The sequence below is a fragment of the Schistocerca cancellata genome, chromosome 4 (assembly GCF_023864275.1).
Source record: "Schistocerca cancellata isolate TAMUIC-IGC-003103 chromosome 4, iqSchCanc2.1, whole genome shotgun sequence".
Classification (NCBI taxonomy): Eukaryota; Metazoa; Arthropoda; class Insecta; order Orthoptera; family Acrididae; genus Schistocerca; species Schistocerca cancellata.
Genome location: NC_064629.1, coordinates 25,945,923 through 25,973,608, shown reverse-complemented (window position 1 = coordinate 25,973,608; position 27,686 = coordinate 25,945,923). Strand labels below are relative to the sequence as shown.

At 40.2% G+C, this 27,686-nt stretch overlaps 1 protein-coding gene across 3 annotated transcripts in view; it reads left to right on the top strand.

The window, feature by feature from the left end:
• The window catches only part of LOC126184803 (protein Aster-B-like), a 243,951-nt gene that overhangs the window by 172,048 nt on the left and 44,217 nt on the right, over positions 1-27,686 (top strand). For all 3 annotated transcript variants that reach the window (XM_049927391.1, XM_049927390.1, XM_049927389.1), the window contains 2 exons: positions 19,882-20,031; positions 20,119-20,240. In XM_049927391.1, the coding sequence (XP_049783348.1) occupies positions 19,882-20,031; positions 20,119-20,240 (272 nt within the window). The remainder of the gene's footprint in view (positions 1-19,881; positions 20,032-20,118; positions 20,241-27,686) is intronic.

The following is a 27,686-nucleotide window of genomic DNA, read 5'->3' as shown; positions in this document are numbered from 1 at the left end:
TATGAAATAGGACGTTTTTGTGAAATATTGCGAAATTTGGAAATTCCTAAGTAAAATGTCTTACAAATGTGAAGGCAGAAGTTTACTGATATTGGCCATTGATAGTTATTTACTGTTGAAACTGGATCTTGAGTTTATTTCTCAAGTCTGAGGTTACGCATATAGTCTTAAAATAACCATTCATTTCCTTTTTAACAAACTGCTGGATACATGTGGCACAGCCTGTAAGAGCTTTATCTGCCAAAGTCAATTTTCCAGATCCTTTTGCACAACAAGTCATAGGAAAAACATCACACTTTGGAGAGATCTTAAGTTCAGTTTGTTAATTAAACTGGATATTTTCACAGTATGCAAATACAAATACAAAAACTACCAGACACAGCACTTGAGTTTTGCAGACACGGCCACTCATGTTTGCTTCTTTCAGTCAGTCGGGCTACACTACAGATCAGGCTCTGTCCACCCGCAAGATACACAATTATGTGACATCACGTTCTGTCTTGTGAGTGGTAGATAGAAGCAAGCCAAGCAACTGCATGTCAATTACTTGATTTTGAAGCTGAAGTGCCATATTTGGTGGTTTCCGTGTATACAATCTTATAAAAATTAGCAGTTTAATTGATGCACGGAATTAAAGATCTCTCCAAAATGCACAATTTTTGGAACAATTTGCTGTGTTAAAGTTTTTAAATGTAAGGGTGTTGGATAAAGCTGTTACCTGTATTCCGAGTTGAAACAGTTCAAAGACTGTCACTATTTTGGCAAGAAGGAATTTTTAATGAAGAAACTTGCAAGCTTTTGAAAAACATGAAGTACCTCAGTCAGAGATAAAGTAAACAGTGACTAGCTTGCCAACTTTTACGGCTACAGATACAGACCAGTCTGCCTTTGCAATATTGTAGCTGAACAACATTTTCTGGATTCATTTTTCTGTGTACTTCTGAAGAAAAAAGTGACTTTGGTGGTCAAGATAAATGGGACATCTTCTCTCAGGTTACAGTTGCAGTGGCACCGATATCAGTGGAATCTGTTGACGACCAACATCAGCCAGAGGCAGTTGATATTTTCAAAATGGTATACCACTACAGGTGTGGTCACCATGTAGCCGATCTCATCGTCCAAACGTACAGATTTCAGATGACAATAAGTGACAAGAACGGTGTTTCTTACACTTATAGTTACTGCAATAGATCTATTTTGGGATGTCGTAGGTTTGTATCAACTGCCTAATAATTATTATTACTGCTTACTGTCATTTTTTATGCCAGTGGGATGGTGATTCTGTTATGCCAATTGGTTTGCAGATATGGTGTATGGGTTTCCACTTTCCAGTGCTTCAGGTGTTCCAAATATATTGTTCTAAAGTTTATGCTTGTCTTTCGCATGTATGCTGGATGACAGTCATTGGAGGTTAATTGATGTGTGTCTGCACAACTTCAAATAAATACAGCAGAACAGGGTTTGTAATCTTGCTTTTTTCCTCCCGTCATCTCAGTATGTTTGTAAAGCTTGTCTGGTTATTCCAGTAACTTAGGAAAAAGTGTACAGTAATCACAACATTCTTTTCGAGACAGGCATAGCTCATTCAAATGCATTCAGCATCTTTTTAAGTGCAGAAACCACAGTGCAGCAGTTGTCTCCAAGCACTGAAACATCATGGTATCCATCCTGACCTAGGAGGTTAGATTCTAATGTACTTCATACATAGAATAGAGTCTAACCTAATCCAACTTCCTTGATCTCACCAAAAACTTACGAAGGGGATCGGATGCACTGTGACCAAACTGTTGGCCGATGTTATTGGATGACCTCTGCCGACTATTGTCGGTGCCACTGTGAACACAACCTTAGTGCTGCTGTCATCTCTCAAATAGAAATTTGAAGTAATGAGAATGCTTTCTTTCGAGTAACTTTCAACGCTGTTTGGATGGAGAGTTATTTGTCGTTTAATTGGTAATGTTCAAAAGGTTCTAAGTAAAAGATTTTTTTTAGCAATGACACCATATGTTATATATGTGATGCCAATAAATATAATATACAGTAGACTTTCAACTGTCTGACTCACGACTATCAGACCTACTTATTAAAGTCATAATAATACTTCTCCATGATAAAATGAGAATTAATTTATTGTACATGCTATATTTTTCAAAAGCTTAAGGAATCAAGTGCTGGCTACAACGCTGTGTGGCATTTCAAAATGTTTTGTGTGTCTTTTGTGTTTCTAGCACATCTGGAGTCACAGTTATGAGCTACATACTGTTTTGTTAATACTGAATAAATTACCGGAACCACTCTCCAACAAACAATACATAGAAGCCCTCTACCAGTGCTCACAAACAACATTGAACATGCATAGAGAGTAGCTGTATTGGCAGCCCTGTGTTTTTTGTTTCCTCAGTTACGTATGGGATACCCAAAGTGTGTGTGTGTTGTTAATCTGCTGTTTTGTGTGGTTCTTTGTGTTTTAATCAAGGAGTCCAAAATTAACTATGAATGGAAAAAAACTTGTAGTGACTGTGAATTGAAAACTGTTTTTGTTGTTACGGTCTTCAGTCCAGAGACTGGTGTGATGCAGCTCTCCGTGCTACTCTATCGTGTGCAAGCTTCTTCATTTCCAAGTAACTGCTGCACCCTACATCCTTCTGAATCTGCTTAGTGTATTCATCTCTTGGTCTCACACTATGGTTTCTACCCTCCACACTGCCCTCCCAATACTAAATTGGTGATCCCTTGATGCCTCAGAACATGTCCTACCAACCAATCCCTTCTTCTAAACAAGTTATGCTGCAAATTCCTCTCCTCCCCCAATTCTTTTTAGTACCTCCTCATTCACTACGTGATCTACTCATCTAATCTTCAGCATTCTTTTGTAGCACCGCATTTCGAAAGCTTGTAGTCTCTTCTTGTCTAAACTATTTATCTTCCACATTTCACATCCATACCTGGCTACACTCCATACAAATACTTTCAGAAACGACTTCCTGACACTTAAATCTATACTTGATGCTAACAAATTTCTCTTCTTCAGAAACACTTTTCTCGGCATTGCCAGTCTACATTTTATATCCTCCCTACTTTGACCATCATCAGTTATTTTGCTCCCCAAATACCAAAACTCATCGACTACTTTAAGTGTCTCATTTCCTAATCTAATTCCCTCAGCATCACTTGATTTAATTAGACTACGTTCCGTTATCCTCATTTTCCTTTTGTTGATGTTCATCTTGTAGCCTCCTTTCAAGACACTGTCCATTCTATTCAACTACTCGTCCAGGTCCTTTTCTGTCTCTCACAGAATTACAATGTCATCGGCAAACCTCAAAGTTTTTATTTATTCTGCATGGATCTTAATTCCTACTCCAAATTTTTCTTTTGTTTCTCTTACTGCTTGCTCAGAGTATAGATTGAATAACATTGGGGATAGGCTACAACCATGTCTCACTCCCTTCCTAACCACTGCTTCCCTTTCATGGGTTCTGTACAAATTGTAAATAGCCTTAAGTCATAGTGTCAGTATTGCCTAATGTGTTCCATTATTTCTATGGAATTGTTCCAACATTTCTATGAAATCCAAACTGATCTTCCCCAAGGTCGGCTTCTACATTTTTCCATTCATCTGTAAAGAATTTGTGTCAGTATTTTGTAGCCGTGCCTTATTAAACTGACAGTTCAGTAATCACAAACTACCTGCTGTAATGTGACTGGATTCCATGGAGCAGCCAAAACTATTCCTTTGGAGTCAGGGATAGGGAAAAAGTACTGTTGATGAATGGAAGAAAAATCGAGCAAAAACTGAAAAACAATGTGCTTCCAAGGCTATCGGAAATGTAATAAAAATTAGGAAGAAAGTGTTGAAAGGTAAATTAAAGAAGTTGAGAAAGCTTTATTTTTGTGGCATGAGCATTGAAGAGGGAAAAGTGTGCCCATTACTGAGCTGATATTGCAGAAAAAAACATTGCAATACCAGTGACAAGTAGAAGGAGAATATTCAGAATTTACTGCCAGTGGTGGATGGGTATATCAGTGCAAGAAAAGATTTGATATTCATCAGATTACCATTAGTGGAGAGGATTCATCCTCTGAGGTTTTGGCCATTGTTTAAAGACTGTCTTCAAAGGAGAGGAGAGAATTTCTTGTGAACAGTTGTAGAATTGTGATGTGGGTGGTTTAAATTACAAGATTCTCCTTACAAAAATACTTGTTGCAAAAAAGAAAATTGCAGTATCTGGATATAAGAAAAGTAAGGAGCAAGTTACCATATTGGCTTGCAGTAACGTAGCCCTACCTGACAAATCCGGTATCACAGTCCCTACATTACACTCATCAAAAGAAATCATGGTTGAATTAAAAAATCTTTAAAACCTGCTTCCAAAAAAAATTTGTGCGAGCTGTAGAGAAATATTTGAAAGACAAAAATTTACTGAGGGAAGCTCTGCAGCTACTTCATACTGCATCCTCACACCCTGCCACTGATGGCGTCATGGATGGAGATATCAGAGCATTATTTTCACCATAAATGTGGCTGCTCTTTGTTACCCAGTGGACCAGGACATCCTTGAAATGCTAAATTAGTAGTATCGTCACTGTCTTCGTAGTTCATTGGTACTAGTGAGTCATAATAATGAAGACTTGTAACTATTCTGAAAATGATCCTAGATATCTTAAGGTGTGTGATCGAAGTGTGGGAAGAGATTCTGCATGTATCATTAAAACTTCTTGGAAAATCTGTTAGATCATAAAGTGGACATTTTGACTTTGAATTCACGTGTGGAACAGGGGTCAAAGAGGGGAATGATGATATTGTTTTGTTGCTCAAAAACTGTACTGGGGTGGGATGCGAGGATGTCACTGCAGGTGACTTCACAGAATGGATGACAAGTGACAAAATTGATGATCTAACTGACAGTGATATTGTGGAAATGGTGACACGGAGAGGGGTGTGTGTGTGGGGGGGGGGGGGGCAAGTAACACAGGAGTAGGTGGCAATTGTAGATGGCAGGAGAAATCTCATCCCACATTCAGAACAGTTCAAGATGATTGAGGCAGCACTGCAGTACATTAGTGAGCAGGAGGAACCTATGCCAGCTGGTAATGTCTGTTTGCGTAATTGGAGGGATAGTGCAACATGGAAGAGGGCTAAGGAGGGAGCCATCTATTGAAGACTTATTTTTAAAACCTCAAACTTGTAAGATTCATGTTTTTGTTTGACCCTGCTTTTCATGTGTGTAATCGTACATTCTACATTATGATGCAGATCATTTTATGTTTCCTGTAATGATTTTTGAAGAGTGCAGTATGTATGTAACAAACACTTATAACTAACAGTTATTATGTAAGAAATCTGAAAATTGCAATAAAATTGGATGCTATGGCTAGTGTCAGAAGAGAGAATTTACAGAATTCTGGCCTATCTGGCTTGACCTTCCACCACATTAGGCTGGCTAGGAGACAGTCTGCTGTAACTGATAGGGATATATTCTTTTTCAGCATAAGATTGAAAAACAATGACATACAATAAAAATAAGAATGTAAATGAAAATTAAGCCATCAGAACATAAAAAAAAAAAAAAACTGAAATTGGCTGACAACTAAAATAAGTGTTGCTATGAAAATATGTTAGTTAATGAATTATTTCAGTTATAACATTTGGGCTTCTAGAAAAAATATTGGTGGTCTTTGCTGGATCACAGAGGAAAATGAGCATTTTAAAAATCCAGGCCAGAAAATAGCTCATTTCAAGCCCATTATAAGAAAATATAATGAATAATCAAACAAAATAAATTCATTTCCATATGTGTACTTGTATTACCGATCATTCCTGTCTTTTATGTTGTTACTGAATATGTAATAGCTCTTTATTTTAACTGTAGTGGGCGGGTGTGCAATTACTGCTATGGGGAGGAGGGGTGGAGGAGCCATTGTTCTAGTGGTCAGGCTGGTGCTCAGTTCTCCCACCTGGACGTTGTGGGTTTGATGGTTTGGTGAGGGCTTCGGGAGACCGGAGGAGGAGTAAGGTGGCTGCAACAAGACAGATGGTGTGCGTGTAAACACAATATTGTTTCAATGAAACTAGTACAGCTGTAGGTGTGCGTCCTCGTCTGGTGGCACAGCCTTGCATATACCCGTGGCACCTGTGTTCTGCGGTGTGGTAAGGTGAAGCGTCAGTCTCACCAAAGAAGCAGTGTTGTTAAGGTGGCAGTAGTTGCTACTGCAGTCTGACTGAGCAGTATGGTGGCCTGGCGCTGTAAACATTCCACTGCGATGCTGAATCGGATGATGATGAGACCAGGTGGTGTTGCATCCTGCTAGTGAGGTGTCCGAGTGAGTACAGGATGTGCTAACCGGTGCAGGTGGTGTTGGGTAATCGCTGAGAAAAGTTCCTGGGAGTCAGCAATAAGCTGCTGTTGCATACAGTGAAATGTATAAAGTCCATATTCAGTAGGCATTGAGTAAAGTTCCCTAAGTCATTTGCCTGTATTCAAATAGCTACTGGTGTATTTAGACTCCTTCAAATCTTTGTGTGTCACTGACACATTTTGTTGTAAAAATGGAATGTCTTGTCTGCATGCTGATCATCATTAGCACTCTGTGACAATAAATGTGCTTTATCAGAAATTTAACTTTGATGGTGTCGCGTTGTAAAAATTGTTTAAGCACACATCAGTTCACCTACTGTACAAGAATGAAAATGACAAGTGAGGCAATTAAAGGGCAGAAATATTACAAGTGGCTCCATATAAATTAAATAAATGTAGAAAATTAAGTGGTGGCTTCATGCAGCTGTGTCAGTAGGCATAAGATATTGCTCAGATATAAATGTATTCTGGACACACTTCGGTTTACAAGGATTCAGAGAGGCTGCAAAAGATAGAATGACTGTTAACAGTTTTCATAAAGATCAGAATTACGAGCTTAATAATGCACGGAAGGTCCATAAAGAGAAACTACATATATGTATGCACCATATGTTATATCATGAGGAGGAAAAAAGAAACTGCAGCTGACACATCTTTGTTGGTACCATTGTTGTGGTGTCACCGCCAGACACCACACTTGCTAGGTGGTAGCCTTTAAATCGGCCGCAGTCCGCTAGTATATGTCGGACCCGCGTGTCGCCACTGTCAGTGATTACAGACCGAGCCCCGCCACACGGCAGGTCTAGTGAGACATCCTAGCACTCGCCCCAGTTGTACGGACGACTTTGCTAGCGAAGCTACACTGACAAATACGCACTCATTTGCCGAGACGATAGTTAGCATAGCCTTCAGCTACGTCATTTTCTACGACCTAGCAAGGCGCCATTACCAGCTAATATTGAGATTGTAAAACCTGTACAGTCAAGAGCGATGTACACCAATTATGGATTAAAGTTAAGTAGTCCAGCAGCAATGTACCTTATTGGCTATATTAATTACATTGTCATTTTCCAGACCTCACACCAGCCTGCGTGAGCTTAAAGGTGTGCATTTCGGCCTCCTCTAGCAACACGGTGTTGGCTCTTCTGCCAACACAATAATTGTCATCTCTGGTCGCAGAGAACACCCACTAATACATTATTTATATGTGTGGATTTGTATTGCTGTTTGACACACTGTCGCTTTCCTGGCTGAGACAGTGGAGGATATAGTCAAAACCTTGGACTTTTATACTAATTTTAAATGAAAAATTTGTGAAGAACGTTGTATATGACAAAACTGTTGCAAAAGACTGTGCAGTTATATTGCTTCATGATGACAACTTCTGATCCCCAGACCAATTTATAACAAAAATTAGTCACACCTACAGTATAATGTGAGGGGCCACTATATTTACATGTACAATTCACAACAATCTTGTTCCTCTATCCCAAGTACTCCTCTACTGTCAGGCAGTAATTGTAATGCTTTGTGTACTCTTACAATAACTGTATGCTATTAACTTTGCATTGACAAGTAGACACTCTCAGATCTCTTGAAATAACTCTACGGACTGTTTCTTGTGGGAGTATTCGTGGTGCATTGTGGGATATGAAGATATTATTCTACCCAATAGGTCACTATTGAGTGTTTTACACAACAATTATGTTGATTCCTCAAGCTAAAAGCCTGAATTTGTACTCGCAGGCAGGAAGTGTCTGCACTTGACTACATAGTCGCTAATTGCAGTCTCTCAGGTAAAACTATTGCCTTACCATCTGTTGACAAAGGACAGCTAAACATTGATAGCTGTGTGATATCTGTGTTGATATCTCTGGCAGGATATTAGGTAGTCAGAAGAAATCTGCAAGCATAACCTGTCCTCTTGTAAAGAAAAAAAAATGTAAAGTAATATGTGAAAATATTAAGAAGTTTTGAAAAATGCACAACATACAACTGTATTATATTCATTTATTATTACTAGCACTTTCTGTCATAAACCGTCATCTTGGTATGAAAGATGGAGCAATAATACTCATATATCACATAAATTTTGACATGAAAACACATTTGCTGGTATAGTCATTACAATTGTGCATATCTAGAAAAGCGAAAATTCATAAATATTAAGTTCAGGCCTATTCAATAGCAACAGAGTAACTGGATGTTTTATGACTGAAACTGGTAGTAATAATAAATGAATACAATGCAGCTCTGTATCATGCATTTTTCAAAGAATATTATTTATGCTGATAGCTGCCTGAAGAAAATTTTGAATATTTAAAAGACTACTAAATATTTCAATGCACAGGACGTTTATTGTTTATCAAGTCCTTGAAAATGCAAAGGAAGATACATACACATACACTGAAGCACCAAAGAAACTGGTATAGGCATGCGTATTCAAATACAGAGTTGTGTAAACAGGCAGAATACGGCACTGTGGTTGACAATGCCTACATAAGGCAACAAGTGTCTGGCGCAGTTGTTAGATCAGTTACTGCTCCTACAATGGCAGGTTATCAAGATTTAAGTGAATTTTAACATGGTGTTATAGTTAATGCATGAGCTATGGGACACAGCATCTTTGAGGTAGCGATGAAGTGGGGATTTTCCAGTACGACCATTTCACGAGTATACTGTGAATATCAGGATTTCAATAAAACATCAAATCTCCAACATCACTGCGGTCAGAAAAAGATCCTGCTAGAACGGGATCAACGACAACTGAAGAGAATCGTTCAATGTAACAGAAGTGCAACCCTTCTGCAAATTGCTGCAAATTTCAGTGCTGGGCCATCAGCAAGTGTCAGGTTGCAAACTGTTCAATGAAACATTATCGATATGAGGTTTTGGAGCTGAAGGCCCACACATGTATCCTTGATGACTGCACGACACAAAGCTTTATGCTTCGCTTGGGTCCGTCAACACCGACATTGGACTGTTGATGACTGGAAACATGTTGTTTGGTCGGACGAGTCTCGTTTCAAATTGTATCGAGCAGATTGATGTGTATGGGTATGGATATAACCTCATGAATCCATAGACCTGCATGTCAGCAGGGGATTGTTCAAGCTGGTGGAGGCTCTGTAATGTTGTGGGGTGTGCACAGTTGGAGCGATATGGGACTCCTGATATGTCTAGATATGAATTTGGCCGGTGACACGTACGTAAGCACCCTGTCTGATTACCTGCATCCATTCATGTCCATTGTGCATTCCAACGGGCTTGGGCAATTCCAGAAGGACAATGCAATACCCACATGTCCAGAATAGCTACAGAGGGGACCCAGGAACACTCTTATGAGTATAAACACTTCTGCTGGTCACCAAACTTCCCAGACATGAACATGAGCATATATGGGATGCTTTGCAACGTGCTGTTCAGAAGAGGTCTCCACCCCCTCTTACTCTTACGGATTTATGGACAGCGCTGCAGGATTCATGGTGTCAGTTCCCCCCAGCACTACTTCAGACATTAGTCAAGTCCATGCCACATCGTGTTACAGTACTTCCGTGTGCTTGCAGGGGGGGCCCTACACGGTATGAGGCAGGTGTATCAGTTTCTGTGGCTCTTCAGTGTATATTTCGAGCTGTGTCTCGTAGCGACTGCTAGGAACTAACAAGAAGTAATTGCAGTGTATGAATTTGTTTCAAAGATTACATGAAAGTATACCATATTAGAAGTTCTTTATGTTTTAAATGTAATAAAGGTCTATTGTCCCGGAGGGGTGTTGGCAAGGAGGGGTTTTGTCACTACTCCTGTGGAACCTAGTGGTGAAAGGACTTGTCAAAAAGTTAAATACTAGAGTTAACTTGCGCCAAGTACACACAGATGGTTTAGTCATAATAGTACTTGACAAATTTTGTAGTACAGTTAGAGCAATGGCACAATGTACATTGAACACTTTGCAAAACTGGTGCAGGACACATGATCTAAGGGTCAGTCCCAAGAAAACTTTTGTCACACTGTTCATGAGGAAGCTTATCAAGAACACATACTGGAATCTCGAGCTTTTGAGAAAACTCTACCGTGGAGGACAGTGAAGTATCTAGGGGTAATCCTGGATGCAAAACTATCTTGGACCCCACACATACAGAATGTATTTTCCAAGACAAAAGGTGCTCTTATGTGCACTAGAAGGTCCTGTGGCAAAAATTGTGGTCTAATACCCAGGAGCATGTACTAGATATACACCACCGTAATAAGACCGATGATAAGTTACGAGGTTACACTTTGGTGGAATAAAGTGCAACAAAGGTGGCTGCCAAAGAGCTTGGCAAGGGGCAGAGTTTGGCATGCTTAGCCATAATAGGCTGGGATGGAGACCATGCTGGCCATAATAGGCTGGGATGGAGACCATGCTGGACATGTTCCCATTATGCCTTTTGGTTATAGTGGAGGCAGCAGCAGGGCTGTACTGGTTTTAAAAAACTTGAAATAACGGAAAACCATTAGGAAACCCAGAATCCTCCACCAGTATAGTGAATTTGGTAAATATATGAATTATTGGGGAAATACCGGCTGACTGTACAACTTCTGGTTTCTGCAATAAATTTTCAAAGGTAATAATTAGAAGTAGGGAGCAGTGGAAGAGTGAACTTTGATACCATTTGGGAGACTTGACTGGTTTACTGATGCATGTGAACCAGAAGAAGGTGCAGGGGGGTGAGGTGTATTGAGTACAGTCTACATTAGAGAGGGCAATGCCTCTAGCGAAGTTGGCTGTGGTATTTCAGGCAGAAATACCCGATATCAGAGTATGTGAAGAGGAGAATCTGCGCAGGTGCTATAAGGATCGTGACATCTACATTCATTCAGACAGGCGAGCAGCTCTGAAACCTCTTGTCAGTCCTTGCAGTGAGATCAGAGATCATTTCAGAATGCCATGAAGCTGTTGTAAGGCTGAGGGAGAGCAGCATGATAAACTTGTTGTGGTTCCCTGGTTACTCGGGAACCAGTGGCAGTTAACAATCTGATAGGCTGGCCATGACAGGTAAAACAACTCCATTTGTTGGACCAGAACCTGTTGTAATCATTAAGGTAATGATATGAACAAAACTACATAGCTGGATTAGGACGTAGCACAGAGAATATTGGACTAAGATCCATAAACAGAAAAATTACAAGCTAGAACTATTCAAAGGCCTTCTACTCTTTAAAGGTATTGGTTGTCTTTATAAAAATTACACGGACAGAAACCACGTGATAAACTCAGTTTTTGTATTGGCAACAGTTTGCTAAGACCACTGTATTTTGTCTCTCTGCGTAAATCTATCAGTCGAGATCTGTTCTTCACAATTTCTGGAAATTTCATGAAATTTTGCCACAGTCCGTGCATGAGAGCAATCTGAATAAAATGCTGCATTCCTGTACCAACTGATCATGTAAACTGCTACCAGCACAGAAACTACCAAGTTGAAGGGTTAGCAAACCTTGTAACCACATGTGAAAAGGTAATGCATTTAATATTTTCATTGTTTTCTTGATTCTGCTTTTATCATGTATGACAGCTTCAGCAGCGTCCACACAATTAATCTGCAATTCACACTCAGCCTGTTTGGCAGAGGGTTCATAGACACACTTCCAGACTATTTCTCAACCATTCCACTCATGAGAAACACGTGGGAAAAATGAACATCCAAATATTTTCATGCATGCTCTGGTTTCTCTTATTTTATTACAATGGTCATTCCTCCCTCTATAGGTGGGACTCGACAAAATTGTTTGGCATTTGGAAGAGAAAGTTGGTGATTGAAAATTTGTGGAAAGGTCTCATGGCAATGAAAAACACCTTTGTTTTTATGATTGCTGCCCTGACACTCTTTTCGTTTGGCTAGGACTTGCTATAAGAGATTTTGAGAGAGTTTATCAGCAGCTTGATGTATTAAAATGTGACAAGGTGCACAGATTAAACATTTGTAATGTGCTAAGAAAATTGTCAATTTCTCTGTCTACAAATATCAGTTATATTCTGATGTCATACATGATAAATTAAGATTTTTTTAAAAGTCAGGAGTATAATTTTGAATTGATTTGTATTTTAATGACTCTCCTTCAGTAAGTTGTCGTGATGGGGGCTTTGTCAGAGTTGCATGTTTATAAATATCCTCAGCCTGGCAGTGAAATACTATGTTATATAGTTAAAAGCGCACTAATTTTTCATGTGATTTCCTTTATGACTGACAAACTTTGTCTAACAGTTCTCCATGATGTAGATTCAGTCTATGAAATATACTTGTGGAAGGTCTACAAAATACTTTTCTACTGCTGTCTTAATATCTTCATTAAATCAAAACATTTTCCAGACACTAATTTGTGTAGATGTGGGCATAGGTAGTGGCCAGCTGTCAATTTTGGTGAATAGTATGTATGTTCCAACCATTAGAACTTCTAATCTCTGTTTTCCCATTGCCAAGCAACTTGGTTTAGCATTTGTGCTTTGATACCAAAATAATAAAGTCTGTTAATGTGTTTGATGCAGCCCCACTTTGTTTTGATATTGTGCTCTGATACCAAAATAATAAAATCTGTTAACGTGACTGTAGCAGCTCAGCTGCAGTGATGCCAGCTTTATAGGTTAGCAGCAACTGACTTGATGTGTGGCCACATGATTAATAGAGCACTGTAGGTAACTATCTTAATTGCACCACGTGCTTGCGGTGCTGTTTGCAGGACATCATCTATTTGATGGCAGTTTTCCTCTGATCCACTTTCGAGGTTGAAATGGTGTGATACGAAATCCCGCCTCTACATCCTGCTAGAGTGTTGAGGTGGTGTATGTGCAGGTGGTTCTGCCTAGTTTGCTGACAGTGGAGCGAACTGTAGACTTTGCTGTGGTATGGAGATGCCAGGGATTTGGGAAAGGCTCGACCTCTGTGGACACCCTCAGCTGCCTAAACAACCTTGAAAGTTCCTGTAGCTTGTGGTGGGGGCCAAAGATGTACCTGTGGTACTACCAGGGACTGGTGCAGATGGTACATACATGTGTACAGGATCATAGTGGGTCCCAGTTTTGTATCAGTGGAATGGAATTATGGACTTGGCTGCAAAGGTCCTTGTGAAGTTTGAGCAGGGGCATGGTTTGTTTGTGATGATGTGGCTGATGCTATATCTGATGGCAGACCATCTATCCTTCCCTGACCGCTGCCAAAAAGCTGGGGCCCCTGTGATATGCAGGGTGACAATTATTGAACTATATGTGTTTGTGTTAGTACATTCAGACTGCACAGTTGGCTGTGGGCCATGATGGGAATTAGTATGCACATGTGCACACACCTTGTTGTAGTAGGCCATTTGCCCAACTGCGGCTCAAAGGAAGTTTGCAACTTAGCTCAATCTGAAGACAACCGGTCCAAATGTGCTAACAATCAAGAATTTGATTTGCAAGTTTGAGAGAACGGGTTGTGTTCATGATGACAATGTTGGAAATGTTAGTCATCCAAAATGGGTTGAAATGCCTGAAAACATCACGAAGACACATGTTACGTTTCAAACCAGCCCCAGGAAACCGATCAGATGAGCTGCACAACAGGTAGAAATCAAGCGGGAGACATTGCGACAAATTGTTGTTGAAGACCCACATTTCTTTCCGTACAAAATTAAAACCCATAAGCCATTAAGCCCCAGGGGTCCATGAAACAGCAGTTGTGTTTCACCAACAATATTGTCCACAGAATTGACGAACAGGACTTTGATGTGAATATGGTTTGGTTTAGCTATGAAGCCCACTTCCATTTGGATGGGTTCATCAATAAGCAAAATCGTAGCATTTGGGGGACTGAGAATCTGCATTTCACAATAGAGAAATCTCTTCAGTCTCAACGGTTGACTGTGCGGTGTGCAATTTCCAGTCATAGAATAATCCGTGCGATCTTCCTTGATGGCACAGTGACTACTGAATGGTACATGAAGGTTTTGGATGATTATTTCATCCGCATTATCCAAAGTGACCCTGATTTCAACAAGATGTGGTTTGTGCAAGGTGGAACTCCACCCCACCGAAGCAGGAGAGTGTTTGACGTCCAGGAGGAGCACTTTGGGTACCACATTCTGACTCGGGGGTACCCAGAGGCCACTGGCATGGTCCTCGATTCGCCGCCATATTCTACGGATCTGAAAACATGTGACTCCTTTTAGTGGGGCTATATTACAGACAAGGTGTACAGAAATAACCCCAAAATCATTGCTGAGCTGAAAACAGCCATTCAGGAGGTCATCAACAGCATCAATGTTCCAACAATTAGGTGGGTCATGCCGAATTTTGCTGTTCATCTCCGCCACATCATCGCCAATGATGGCAGGCATATCAAATATGTCATAACCTAAATCCAAATATCTGAAGTGACGTTTACATGTTGAATAAAGTGTGTGCACACAGCAGTTTGTAACTAATTTGCATTTATTGCATATAGTTCAATAATTGTCACCCTGTAAGTATTCAGTGGTTGACTTGACAAAACTGCACTTATTGCACTGGCATCACAACCCGTTTCCTTCTAAATGGGTAAACAGCATTTGAAGACTTTGCACATGTGGCTCCTGTGCAATCCAGATTACAGTGACATTGTCCATTTAATTTGTAACACTGGAACACAGTGGGCGTACTAGTGACTCTGAGAGGCAAGCAATTATAACTGTATATGCCAAAAGGCATATTGAACACCAGGATCTGTTACATCTGCTTATCTAATGGCAACATTAAATATGCAACTGTGAGATCAATCTTAGAAAATTACTAGCTGCCAGCCAGTTTTGCTAGTAATTCTTCAGGTGCAGGATTCGATACAGGTGAGTCTTAGATTGTGTGCTAAGTATTATCTTAAAATTACCATAGATTCAGATACTACCATATGGTTTTTTTATCTATAGCCATACACATTGCCTGCTATATTGCTGATACTGGCGTAAAGACAGCTAATTTATGAAGTCTGTGTAGTTCTGCTTTAAATTGCGTCTTGGAAAATGAACAGAAATGTCTGAGCTCAATAGAAGGGACATGGAGAAGAGTGTTTTAACAATACATATGCATAAAAATTTGCAGCACAGCCAAGCGATGGTTTCAATAATTAACCATACTCTTTACACAACTTATTCAGGTCTTAAATAGAATGATTTGATCACCTACTGTAAAAACAAATGCTCTGAAAGCATCTAATCCAAAAAGTCAATTACTGCTGCCAAGTTTACAACAAGAAACATTAGGTTACATTCTATTTTCAGATACCTTAACAGTCATAAAGTTTTAATTATAACCACAAAAGGTATTGGTACATAATTAATTATTTGTTTGCTTGCAGGTATGTGTGTCTGCAGTCCTGATACATATTGAAATCCCCTTGCCACAGTACCTTTGCACACCACTAGCAGTGCTAAAATAAAATGGCACAGCCCATTGATAAAGTGGAGTATTGTGTGTTTATTCATTTTCTGTATTTGAATTGGAAAGATAGTGCAACAGTCTATGCCAAATTGGCATGGGTGCACAGCAACTCTGCACTGTCATATGATGTGGTAGGTAGGTGATGGTGATGCTTCCATTGTGGTGAGACAAGTCTCGGTGTAAGAGACCTGGGAATTGCAAAAGGAGTGTGAAAGCCCCAGTACTCGAAGAATGGCATATCACAATGGCAGCAACAGTGGAATGAGTGAAAATCAATTGTGCATCATGCAATTTTGTCATATGATGACATAGCTGGAGACCGTGGCTGTTATTTGAAGACAAATGTTGATGGTGATAGGGACACCAACCAGCCACAAATTTACTTTCAGTTCCTTTATTCGAAGGGTACCATTACCAGTTTCGAATCATTGTGATTCATCTTCAGATGGTTTACATGCTTTCCTTACAACATGTGGTGCATTTTTTACAGATTAATTGCCGATAAGAATGCAGTGGGAATGTATTCACATCTGTTGGACGAATGTTATTAAATCGAACACTCCAAACCGACATTTCACGTAAGTCACATCCAATGAAAAATCTGTAATGCAACCATATGTGTGGTGTGCTTATAATTATGTATTATTCATATTTTAGGGCAATTATTCTGTAAAAAACGCACCACATGTTGTAAGGAAAGCACGTAAACCGTCTGAAGATGAATCATAATGATTCGAAACCGGTAACGGTACCCATTGTATAAAGGAACTGAAAGTAAATTTGTGGCAGGTTGCTGTCCCAACACCATCAACAATTGTGCATCAGTTTTCTGCATAAAGCACGATGTGATGAAGGTCGCTGCCCGCTGGTTGCCAGGACGGTTCATACTCGTTCGAGAAGCCTGCCGAACTGAGGCATCGGCGGAAATGTTGCACCTGCGTGAGGCTGATCCAGGTGACTTCTTTAGCTGTCTAATCACCACAGGCTATAGTGGTATCATTGAGACTAAGGAACAAAGTGAGCTACAGAAACTTGGGGATTCACAAATCCTGAGAAAGGCAAAAAAGTTAACCACCATTGGGCGAGTTGACGGTGGGTGTTTTTTGGATCTGCTGTGGTGTGGTGCTAATAGATTATGCTTGTAAGGGTTGAACTATCATGAGAGAGTGCTACCAAAATCTCCTGACAATGTTCGGAGAGGCTGCCAAGGTGAAGACCAGTGAGAAGCTGTTCGAGGGGATGGTTTTGCTCCACAGCCCATGCTGCATTGGACACAGTTACACATGCCACTATCAAACTTTCCTTCACCCCTGGTATTTTTCTGACATGGCACCCAGTGACTTCTTTCTCTGCCCTCAGATGAAGAAAACTTCATGTGGCAGGCATTTCCAGAATGGTGATGAGGTGATTTTTGAGATGGAACATCTAATGAACATCTAAAATCCAGACTTCTACAACCAGTGGTTCCACCACATCATCTGTGATTGAGATAAATGTCAGAGTGAAGGGTGGACATGTAAAGGAGAAATAACACTATCACCAAGTTTCACAGTCACAGCGCGATTTTCTCACATCAGTAATTAAAATTTTATGACTATCCTTTATAATTGCATCCTGAGTTGGCTCTGTAGTGCTGTTTTACACCAACCATAAGCTGCTACTTCCTAGTGTGGTCACTGATGTGGCATTGAGCTGTTTCTGTGGTACGTGTACAGATTTATCGGGGACACCGTGGCACCAGTGGCTATGTGAATCTGTGCTTGCCGATCCTTGGCAAGTAATATGATAATCAGCTTGGATTTCCGCCAGGTGCAGGTACCAATGTGATAGTGTGCATAGGTGCCATATGCAGTGAAAAACTTGGTGTCCTGCTGCAGGAACTTACAACATTACAAGCCTTAGGGCATGTTGACAACATTGTGGTATAAATGCAACCTTGACGGGCTGTCACTCGTGCCAGAGCCCTTTTCGAGGTGTAGGAAGTACTTGGAGCTAATCTGTGTCTAAACCTACCACACGTTGCCAGAATACTGTGTGATGGTGGGTACTGAGAAAAGAAAGGTGTATTTTGTTCACCTGTCAACAGTTGATCAGTGTCAACTATATTGGATAGGTTAGCTACTATAACATCATTCTCATAAACTTCCTATACAGAAGAAGCAGTTTCAAATTATGTAATTAAGTGCAGTACTTCTCCAAGAGAAGGAGCGTGTGACTAAAGTGTGTTTCATCGAACTTCCCGACTGAGAGCTAAACAATCAGTCATAACCATAGTAAGTCATGTAGTATGTAAGCCATCAAACAATTCACATGCAAAATTGCACCTTGTAAGCTCAGGCCATATACAATTGACTAGACTTCTTTTTACATTGATTGAATTTTTTGCTTATAGATACTATGTAAGTTGTCTGGCTGTTGATGGTTTAGTCAGCAAATGACAGATACAGGAAAGCTACTCAGTTCTACTTATGGGCTTTAAGTTCTGCAGTAGTTTGTTTAACTTAGTAAAGGAGGAAAGAAGTAAAGCACTGTAACACATTGAATCCAGGACACAACTTGCCTTGCATTGTAGCAGAAACAGTTGCTGATAATTTTCTGCAAACTCATCAGATGCCTTGAAACTAGGAAGTGAGGACAACTGGGACAGTATGGCCACTGGAGTCTGCTGCTGCAGTAATGTAATCAGTTGATTCTGTTGCGTTTGATGCTGGTGAGGCAATGTTATCTTCTGTTTCCAAAGTTCCATCTATTGTAGACCTGTGAATAATTGACATTCTTTATGTGTACAAATAAATCCTTTATTGCCAAGTTTGGTGCGAGTGATATGATTCGTGAAGCTGCATAGCAAAAACCATTTGAATAGCAAATGTCACTGAGAGCTGCAAATGTGCGAGTCCGAATAAGCATTCCAGAGAATTCCATGATAAGAAGTGGATTGTTATACTGCTAATCTTACGGCAGGTGATAATCAGCTTTATAGGTTAGCAGAGACTGCCTTATTGCCATGCAGTTGCACGGTTTATAGAGCACTGTGAATAACTATCGCAGCCACATCACATGTTTGAGGCACTGTTTCCAGGCAGGCAGAGTATTACATCTGTTTGAGAGAATGTTTCTCTCGCATGCTATCGAGATCAATATGCTGAGGTACTAAACTTGGTAGGTAAGTAAATTGACGTGAGAAAACTGACTTTTTCCTCTTACCTGTGTTTTATTTGCCAGTTACATTTTTCTTTTTGCAATCAATAGCAAAAATACCCTTCAAATCCCAGAAAACACTGACCATAATACTGCTGTCAGATGAATCATCTTTGCCATAATTGGTGCAGCTTTCGGCTTTCAGCCACTTCTTTGCTTGTTCTTTTGCTTCTGTCTTGAAGTGTCAGACCTATGTCTCATGCATAGTAATTAAATGACATGGAAAATACATTGAATTTGCTCTTGCTCAGCATTCAGCAAACATTGCTGCTGTCTTGCACAGAGCTTTCTCACGGTTACTCCTTCATGCACATTGTACTGTACTTTTTCCTCTGATGCACCTGTGGTGTCAACTGTTTCTTTCACACACCTTTAATCAGTGATTAGCCAAAATATTATTGTTCACTTTCCCAGTGTTTTCATCTGTACATGCAGTTTTGGGGCTTCCATCACATGTATCATCTTAAAGAGAAGTATGGTATGCTGAACTTCCACCTCTCATTTCTTAACTATCATAAATGAATCAGGAAATTCCTTCCAAAGGAGATTTTTAATACCTTTTATACTGCCCTTGAGCATTAGGAAGTGAACACAGTATTGAGTGCAGTAACTTGGACTGTACCAGCAGCGGTAAAGCCTACCCAGAACTTCCATTTAACATCATTTCAAATTAATATAAAAAGATCACTGTATGTTAATTGATGCTCAGTTTGCATCACTTTTTCTCTTAAGCTGTTAATCGTAAGTAGGTATTTCTTGGTCTCTGCTGGTAATGTATAAAACCTGTTGAAGAACTTAGACATCGCCATCACTACTGAGAATTCATGATCTCAGATTCAAAATGCTTGTTATGTGAGATGAAAAATGTTGACAAGAGTATTATAAATTTACTTTTTGTTTCAGACAAAAAGTCTGCTGCAGTCTGCACATCTCCTCATGAGGGTCGCCGATTGGTCAGGATAATTCTGCCTATCCATGTTGATCAGCTCTTTACTTTGTTGTTTACTGGCTCGAAGTTTCTTCTGGATTTCCACACTCAGCGGAAAACCACAGGTGTGACATTGATTTGTGGATATGTATTGATATGAAGAACTACAATGAACTGTTATTCAGTCAGCAAATTCTTAATTTGTTTTACAGATATTGTATTAGCCCCTTGGCAAGCCGATTCTGAAACTGGAATGAAACACCGGACAATTTCTATGACTGTGTCTCTGTCACAGTCAATGGGTCCTAAAACTTCTCAGGTCACTGAAAATCAGGTAATAATACTTCCTAATCCATAGAATTAGGAAATACTGTCAGTGAAGGGCAAACTTAGAACCACTGTGATCCCTGTAATGCATTTGAATGTTTGTTATCAACTGAGGTAATTTTAATAACAAATTTGATTGGAAAACAGAGAAAAATTGCTATATTCAAGTTACAGATATCAGTAATTATCTTACATGACTTGAAACAAACTTTTAAATTGGGTGACTATTTTATATACAGGGTGTCCATAATTAAAGTTCGAGTTTCAAAACACTGTAGAAAGAGAACCACTACTCAGAATGATGACAAATTTGAACAGCATGTTATTGGTGCCTGGGGAATTGTCACGGAGGGGAAAAAAGATTAATGAACCTTTGCCCAATAAATGGCACTGAAAATGTCAGACTGTGCACACCAGCAGATTAAGTGGTACATGGCTGTTCCTCAGGTTGTATCTGAGATGAATAGCATGACTGTCTCCAGGAAAGATCAAGTGCTGCTAGTGAAGCTCTTTTACAAGAGAATTCTGGGAATTTTTCATTGTTTTAGTTTTCAGTTAAATTTTTGTAACATTGACTGGTAAGAACCAATACTCTATCTAAGATATTACTGTATTTCCCTACTGCAGAATAATACTGCAGCAATAAAACTTGAAAGAGAGAGAAAAAAAAGAAAAGAAAACTAAGACCCCAAGGAAATTCGCCATATACAGCAACAAAACACAGTGCTCACACAAGTGTCTGCCAACAGCAAAATGTGTCAATGGCTTTAGGAAGACTATGCAATGCTTCATAACAGCAAATTGCCTCCGATGAGCGTGACGTCACAACTGGTTACAGTAGATTCATTTGAGCAGTTGCGAGCGAGCTCTTGCGCATGCGCAGTTGAGTCGCATATGAGTAGTACCTTCTCCCACTTTTTTGCTAGAACGCTACACTGGGCAAGGGCCAGTTGTACATTCCCCGGCTAGTAGCCGCGAAAGTTCTGTTATAGGAGCAGCGCGGAAAATGCATTGTACGAACACCTAATAACGCCTAACCAGAGAAAAAACGCGGGATACCGTAACTAAAACGGTGATTCTGGCAGGGTTAGTCAAGTTAATCGGAGAATAAGTTTTAACCATGGCAAGAATAGTTACAGAATTGGTGATGACAAGATTGTTTGTTAGAACGAGGAAGGAGAAGAAATGGGGACATCACACAAATTATGGAAGAATATGACTACTCTAAATTTATATAAAAATTTCGTACTACTGCTTCAGAAGCTAGAGCGTATGAATGAAATGTGAAACTGTTTCTTAACATGAAACTTTTTGCTTGTAGTAGGCCTAATAGACATTTAATATTGGTACTTCGTGATTATATTGTCGTGTTATAAAAATGACCATTTGTGCCAAAACAGTGTCGTTTATTTGGTGTGTGTTACAATTGCTGCAATATTAGGCAGGCTTATTTCGTGACAAAATACACGTAATCAGATCGAGAAAGCACACCAGTCTTGGGTTCTATTCGTATTAACAGAATTTTCAGTATTAGACAACATTTGATTTTTTCATGAAGCAAAATGTTTGATGAGCTTTGATGAGCTAATAGATTCTTACCGAAATGGAAAACATGCCATGTAAATCTGTACTAAGGTTGGTGAGAAAAACAGTGCAAGGACTTAAGGACTGAAGAAATATGTAATGTCTTGCTTGTCTATTGTCTTTACTGGTTTTATGTATCCTATATTTAATTTTATGTCACGCAAAACATAAAGTTATTAGCTAACAGGCAATAAAGAGTGCAAATTTTCTGAGATTTACTGTTCTCCCGGTTACAAATAATCCCATCCAGTACTTGTTGTGAGTTTTTTTTTAAACAGGGGCAGGTTGTCAAACTGGCTGATTGGGAGCAGGAGAGGCACCACAGGAAATTTTAATTTCCACTGTCCTGAATATAGTTTGATGGCACCCATTACAAAATGTTACATGTTTGAGTTCCACAGAACAAAATACAGTGACGTGCAATAGAATGCTGTGTGGACAGGTGTGGAACTGCACTTTGCCACATTTAAGACCAAACAATATGTCTTACATTTCCTCAAACACATATATTTTATGTATCAGACTCTTCAGAAAGATGTGCGCTGCAAAATGGTCATTTTTTGAAAAGTAGATTTTTTAAATTTTTTGTGTCCTACCTCAAACACTCGAGGGAGCGGGGTTCCACTATCTAGTATTGCCCCGGTTCAGAAATATTGTAGATCTGGTGTAGATCTACAGAGCAATCTTAAGTTGTAATGGGGAAGTGGGTTGTCTCACGTGACCCGTGTTTACGTTTAGTGATTTTGCTGTTTCCGTTTCGTTTATTGCTTTTACGTCAAATGAAAACAAAACTGATTTCTGTGACCGGGAGCTGTCAGGTGAATTACATAATTATGGAAGGCTAAAATATGTTATTAGTTTCAGATTTTATTTTATTTCCCCATTCTGACATTCAAGCATTAATCGTATTGCAGAACAATGAAGTTATTTTTGTTGATTTGCTAAAGAAATTTGGTTTTTATTAATCTTTTCCGCTGAACCAGCCAATTTATTTGAAACGGAGTGTTTAATTCCACACTATTGGCTATTTTCAACTTTTTATGCTGCATTTCAGGTGCATGTTTTCATCTTCTAGAGCGTATGGCATTATGCCATAATAAAGAATCAAACATGAGATAATACAGTACTGGTACTTCAAGAATATTTACATCCGAATCTGGACATACGAATGTGCACTTTAAGCCAAATTATGCATTTTAGTATGGTTCACGAAATAACCGTGCTCTTTGGGTATCCTCTGTCTAGTTTCTTTTATGACATTATGTAAGACACTTGTTATCAGGCGCCCTCTGGCAAGTGCTGAAACGAACCTATTTCTAACAGGTTGCGGGAAAATATTGCGAATGGTGGTTTGAAAAGCGTTACTTTCAAAGTATATTTCCTTTTACGCAATAAGACCTATGTGCGAGAATGTACGATGGATTTAATAAATCCCAGAGCTTTTGACTCTTCGTTTAAAAATCAACTCTTTGAGTACGATGATTTAGAATAATTTCGAGCCCAGAAGATCTAACATTTATGTCGTTCTCAAACATTTTACTGGCACATTTGTGTGATGTATCTTAAAGTGTATCACGCGCAAAAAGGGGCAATATTATATGTGAAAGCTTTTCTTTTCTTGTAGCAACACTACATATATTAATTTAAACCATTAACTTTCTCTATTAGTGTGTTCGTGTTACCTAACAGTGATGTTGCTTTTGGCCGACTACATCACGTGTCCTATGTTCTGAATATCATCTGTCATCGGCTGGCGAGATCACGTGACGTGAGCTATGACTGGCTTACAAAAGCGCATCACAGTCACGATTTCAATGCTTCGGAAAGTAACATGCGGTGTTTGGTAGAATTTGAATTTATACTTTCGTAATATGAAAATGTGCTGTTTACAAGTTGCTGCACGTCAGACATCTTCCCAAAACGTGTTTGGGTCCCTGAGTTTCGTTTTCTAAAGTGCCGGGAAATTCTACGCCCATGTATAAAACCATAACCATTCAAAAGACTGATAAGTTTTACAGTTCCGAGGAAAAGAATCCTCTCACTTCACCCGGGAGGAAATGTACTTTTAACCGGGAATTCCGGGAAAAATCTGGGAATTTTTTTTCCGCATCCACGTATACACCCTGAGTGTGTAAAATCCTATGAAACATCCTGTATTACTATCCATAAACAAACGCCCATCAATACACAGAATTGCAGAATGTGGACAATGGGAAAACACACACACACACACACACACACAAACCAGCCTGTACCACTTCATTCTGTGAAGGTAACAGTGTGGTGTGAGTTGATGGCATCATTTATCATAGGGTTGTAATTTTTTAGGGGAATGAGTGTTGCCTGTACAGTCACTGGTAAATACTATGAGAGTCTTTTGCACACCATCATCATTCCATCCTTCAACAGTATGGATGTGTGGGTAGGATTATTTTTATGCAAAATGGCATATACACACATCAAAAAACGTTTTGCCTCGGCCAGGTACCCAGAACTCCTAAGATAGACGTTGACTGTGGATATTGTATCACACGGTCCCTTTGACTGTTTAGAGATGTCACTAAACCCGGCCAAAGATTTAAACAACCATGCATGAGCAGCGCTTGTTAGATGCACGGGGTCCGACAGCCGATCAGTTTCAGTCATTCCAACAGGAATGAGGTACACAGCTCAATTTGACTGTAGTTCAACCATGTCTAGACGGTCAATTCCGTGTTTCGATCATGTCCGCATTGTTAGTTTGTGCCAGGAAGGGCTCTCAACAAGGGAAGTGTCCAGGCATCTCGGAGTGAGCCAAAGTGTTGTGGTTCAGACATGGAGGAGATACAGAGAGACAGGAACTGTCGATGACTTGCCTCGTTCAGGCTGCCCAATGGCTGCTACAGCAGTGGATGACTGCTACCTACGGATTATGGCTCGGAGGAACCCTGACAGCAACACCACAATGTTGAATAATGCTTTTTGTGAAGCATGTTGTGGTACAACTCAAACTGTGCGCAATAGGCTGCATGATGCGTAACTTCACTCCCGACATCCATTGCGAGCTCCATCTTTGCAACCATGACACTATGCAATGCGGTACAGATGGGCCCAACAACATGCTGAATGTACTACTCAGGATTGGCATCACGTTCTCTTCACCAGTGAGTGTCACATATGCCTTCAATCAGACAATCATCAGAGATGTGTTTGGAGGCAACCCGGTCAGACTAAAAGCCTTAGACACACTGTCCATTGAGTGCAGCAACGTGAAGGTTCCCTGCTGTTTTGGGGTGGCATTATGTGGGGCCGATGTATACTGCTGGTGGTCATGGAAGGTGCCGTAACAGCTGTACGATACATGAATGCCATTCTCCAACCGATAGTGAAACCATATCAGCAGCATATTGGCAAAGCCTGTGTCTTCATGGATGACGACTCGCTCCCCCATCATGCACATCTTGTGAACGACTTCCTTTAGGATAATGGCATTGCTCAACTAGAGTGGCCAGCATGTTCTCCAGACATGAACCATATCGAACATGCCTGGGATAGATTTAAAAGGGCTGTTTATGGACGATGTGACCCACCAACCACTCTGAGGGACCTACGCTGAATTGCCGTTTAGGAGTGCGACAGTCTGGGCCAACAGTGCCTTGGTGAAGTTTTGGATAGTACGCCATGACGAATACAGGCATGCATCAATGCAAGAGGATGTGCTATTGGGTACTAAAGGTACCGGTGTGTACAGCAATCTGGACCACCAGCTCTGAAGGTCCCACTGTATGGTGGTACAACATCCAATGTGTGGTTTTCATGAGCAATAAAAAGGGCGGAAATGGCGTTTATGTTGATCTCTATTCCAATTTTGTGAACAGGTTCCGGAACTCTCGGAACCAAGGTGATGCAAAACTTTTTTTGATGTGTGTATCTGCACACTGTACAGCCAGTGAAGCAGCTGCTAAAGAGGCATGTTGGAAATGCTAGTATTATCAACCGTGATTTCTCTACAGCCTGGCTGTCCAGAGCACCTGATCTTAATCCATGTGAATTCTGGCTGTGCATGTGCCTGAAAGATTATGTGTTCGTTGCTCCAACTGCTAATGTAAGAGACACATTGTACAACACATTTTGAATGTCACTCCTAAGACACTCTGATCTCTTGTGGGACTTGCTGTTCCTCGATTTCACCATGTGGCAGAAAATGGTGGACAGCATATTGAACATGTCTTGCATCAGTCTTACAACAATTAGAAACCGATATTGTTTCGCTTTTCTTGTTTTGATTTTTTTGTATGGTTTTTGACCTTAGGACAGTTAAAAACTGATTTTTCCCATTCAATGTTGTAGAACCTTGCTGTGGTGAATGGGCTTTCCTAACTAACAGTGCCACAACTGTTGACTGCCAAACTTGTGCAGTCATGTGCATTGAATATTACAAATGGTGTAATGTGCAACTCAAACCATAGACATTGTATTGCAGTTCATCTGTCATTTTATTGCAGTTCATCTGTCATTTGTAGCCGACCTCATTTATGTAAAGATGCTTACAGCGGCATCGATCAGTAAAATTTTCATTGAATTTTATTTTGTACCATTATGCTTTACCATGAATAAATAATATGTTCAAATTTGACAAGCATATGAGATAGTGATTGTGAGCAACATCACGAGTGAGGTGGGAGTGAGCGAGTTTCCTTCTCACCTTGTGACAACAATTTACCCATTTTATCCACATTTGTTCCTTTTAAAAGGTGTAAGGTTGCTGATAACCTTGCGTCTGAACACACACACACACACGCACGCACACGCACACACACACACACACACACACACACACACACACACACACACACACACACACAATTTGACATCATTCTGAGCAGGGGATATCTTTCTGCAGGATTTTGAAACTGGAACTTTAATTATGGACACCCTGTACATTAACTGAAATGACAGGAAATAGGATGATAAATGAAATTGACTGATTTATTCTTTTTAGTCTGTCTAGGATAATTTGTGTAACTTTGTACTTTTGTAAACAGTGGTCATTATGTACGAGTTCATAGACAATGGTAGGGAGAGGGTGGTGTGGCAACTGTCATCATAGGAAATCAGGACAGGAGCAGAAATGATTAGCAAACAAGATATCACAATAAACAGAAGATTTTCTTAACTTGCATTTCTCCAAGTGAACACAGAATCAATACAAATAATGCAGCAAGAAACAGAGACCAGCTCATCATTGTCAACAAGGAAGAGTCTCACTGTACTAAGCATGAACTATGGCGTTGGAGCCATGACTAGATGGCATCTGCATACGGTGATATGGCAGTGTGGCTCTAAGTGCAAGTGGGTTGAGAGGTCTTATGTTGTGGTAGCAGAGGGTGCTCATAGTCGCTGGAGGTGTGGCTCAGTGGGTGTGCTCCATTGGTTCCACCAGATCCCACATGTCTGTTGTTGGCATTGTATGGAAATTTACAATATCATTGCCAACTGTGATGCTCTGGTAGGGTTGTATCGATAAATGATACCACATCCTCCTCCTGCCCCCAAACCTCCTCAGCAGCACTGTGTAGTGTATATGAGCAAACAACAATTGGGGGGGGGGGGGGGGGGAGTTGGAGGGCTGCATGCAGGTGGGAATGGGGAGATAGGAGCTGAAACGGGGGCTGGTTCCGAGCTCCCACCTTCCCCCCCATACACCTGAGCTTGCCCTGTAAATACCAGCTGAAAAACTGGGCAAAGAAAAATGAATTGCCAGGGCATGCCGATGGGCAAAATATCAGCGAACCTCAGATCCATGAATCTGTGTGGCTGAATGCAGCCAACCAGTCCGGATGTAATGCAACAGAATCTCCAAATGAGGATCCACTACTGTAGCATGGGG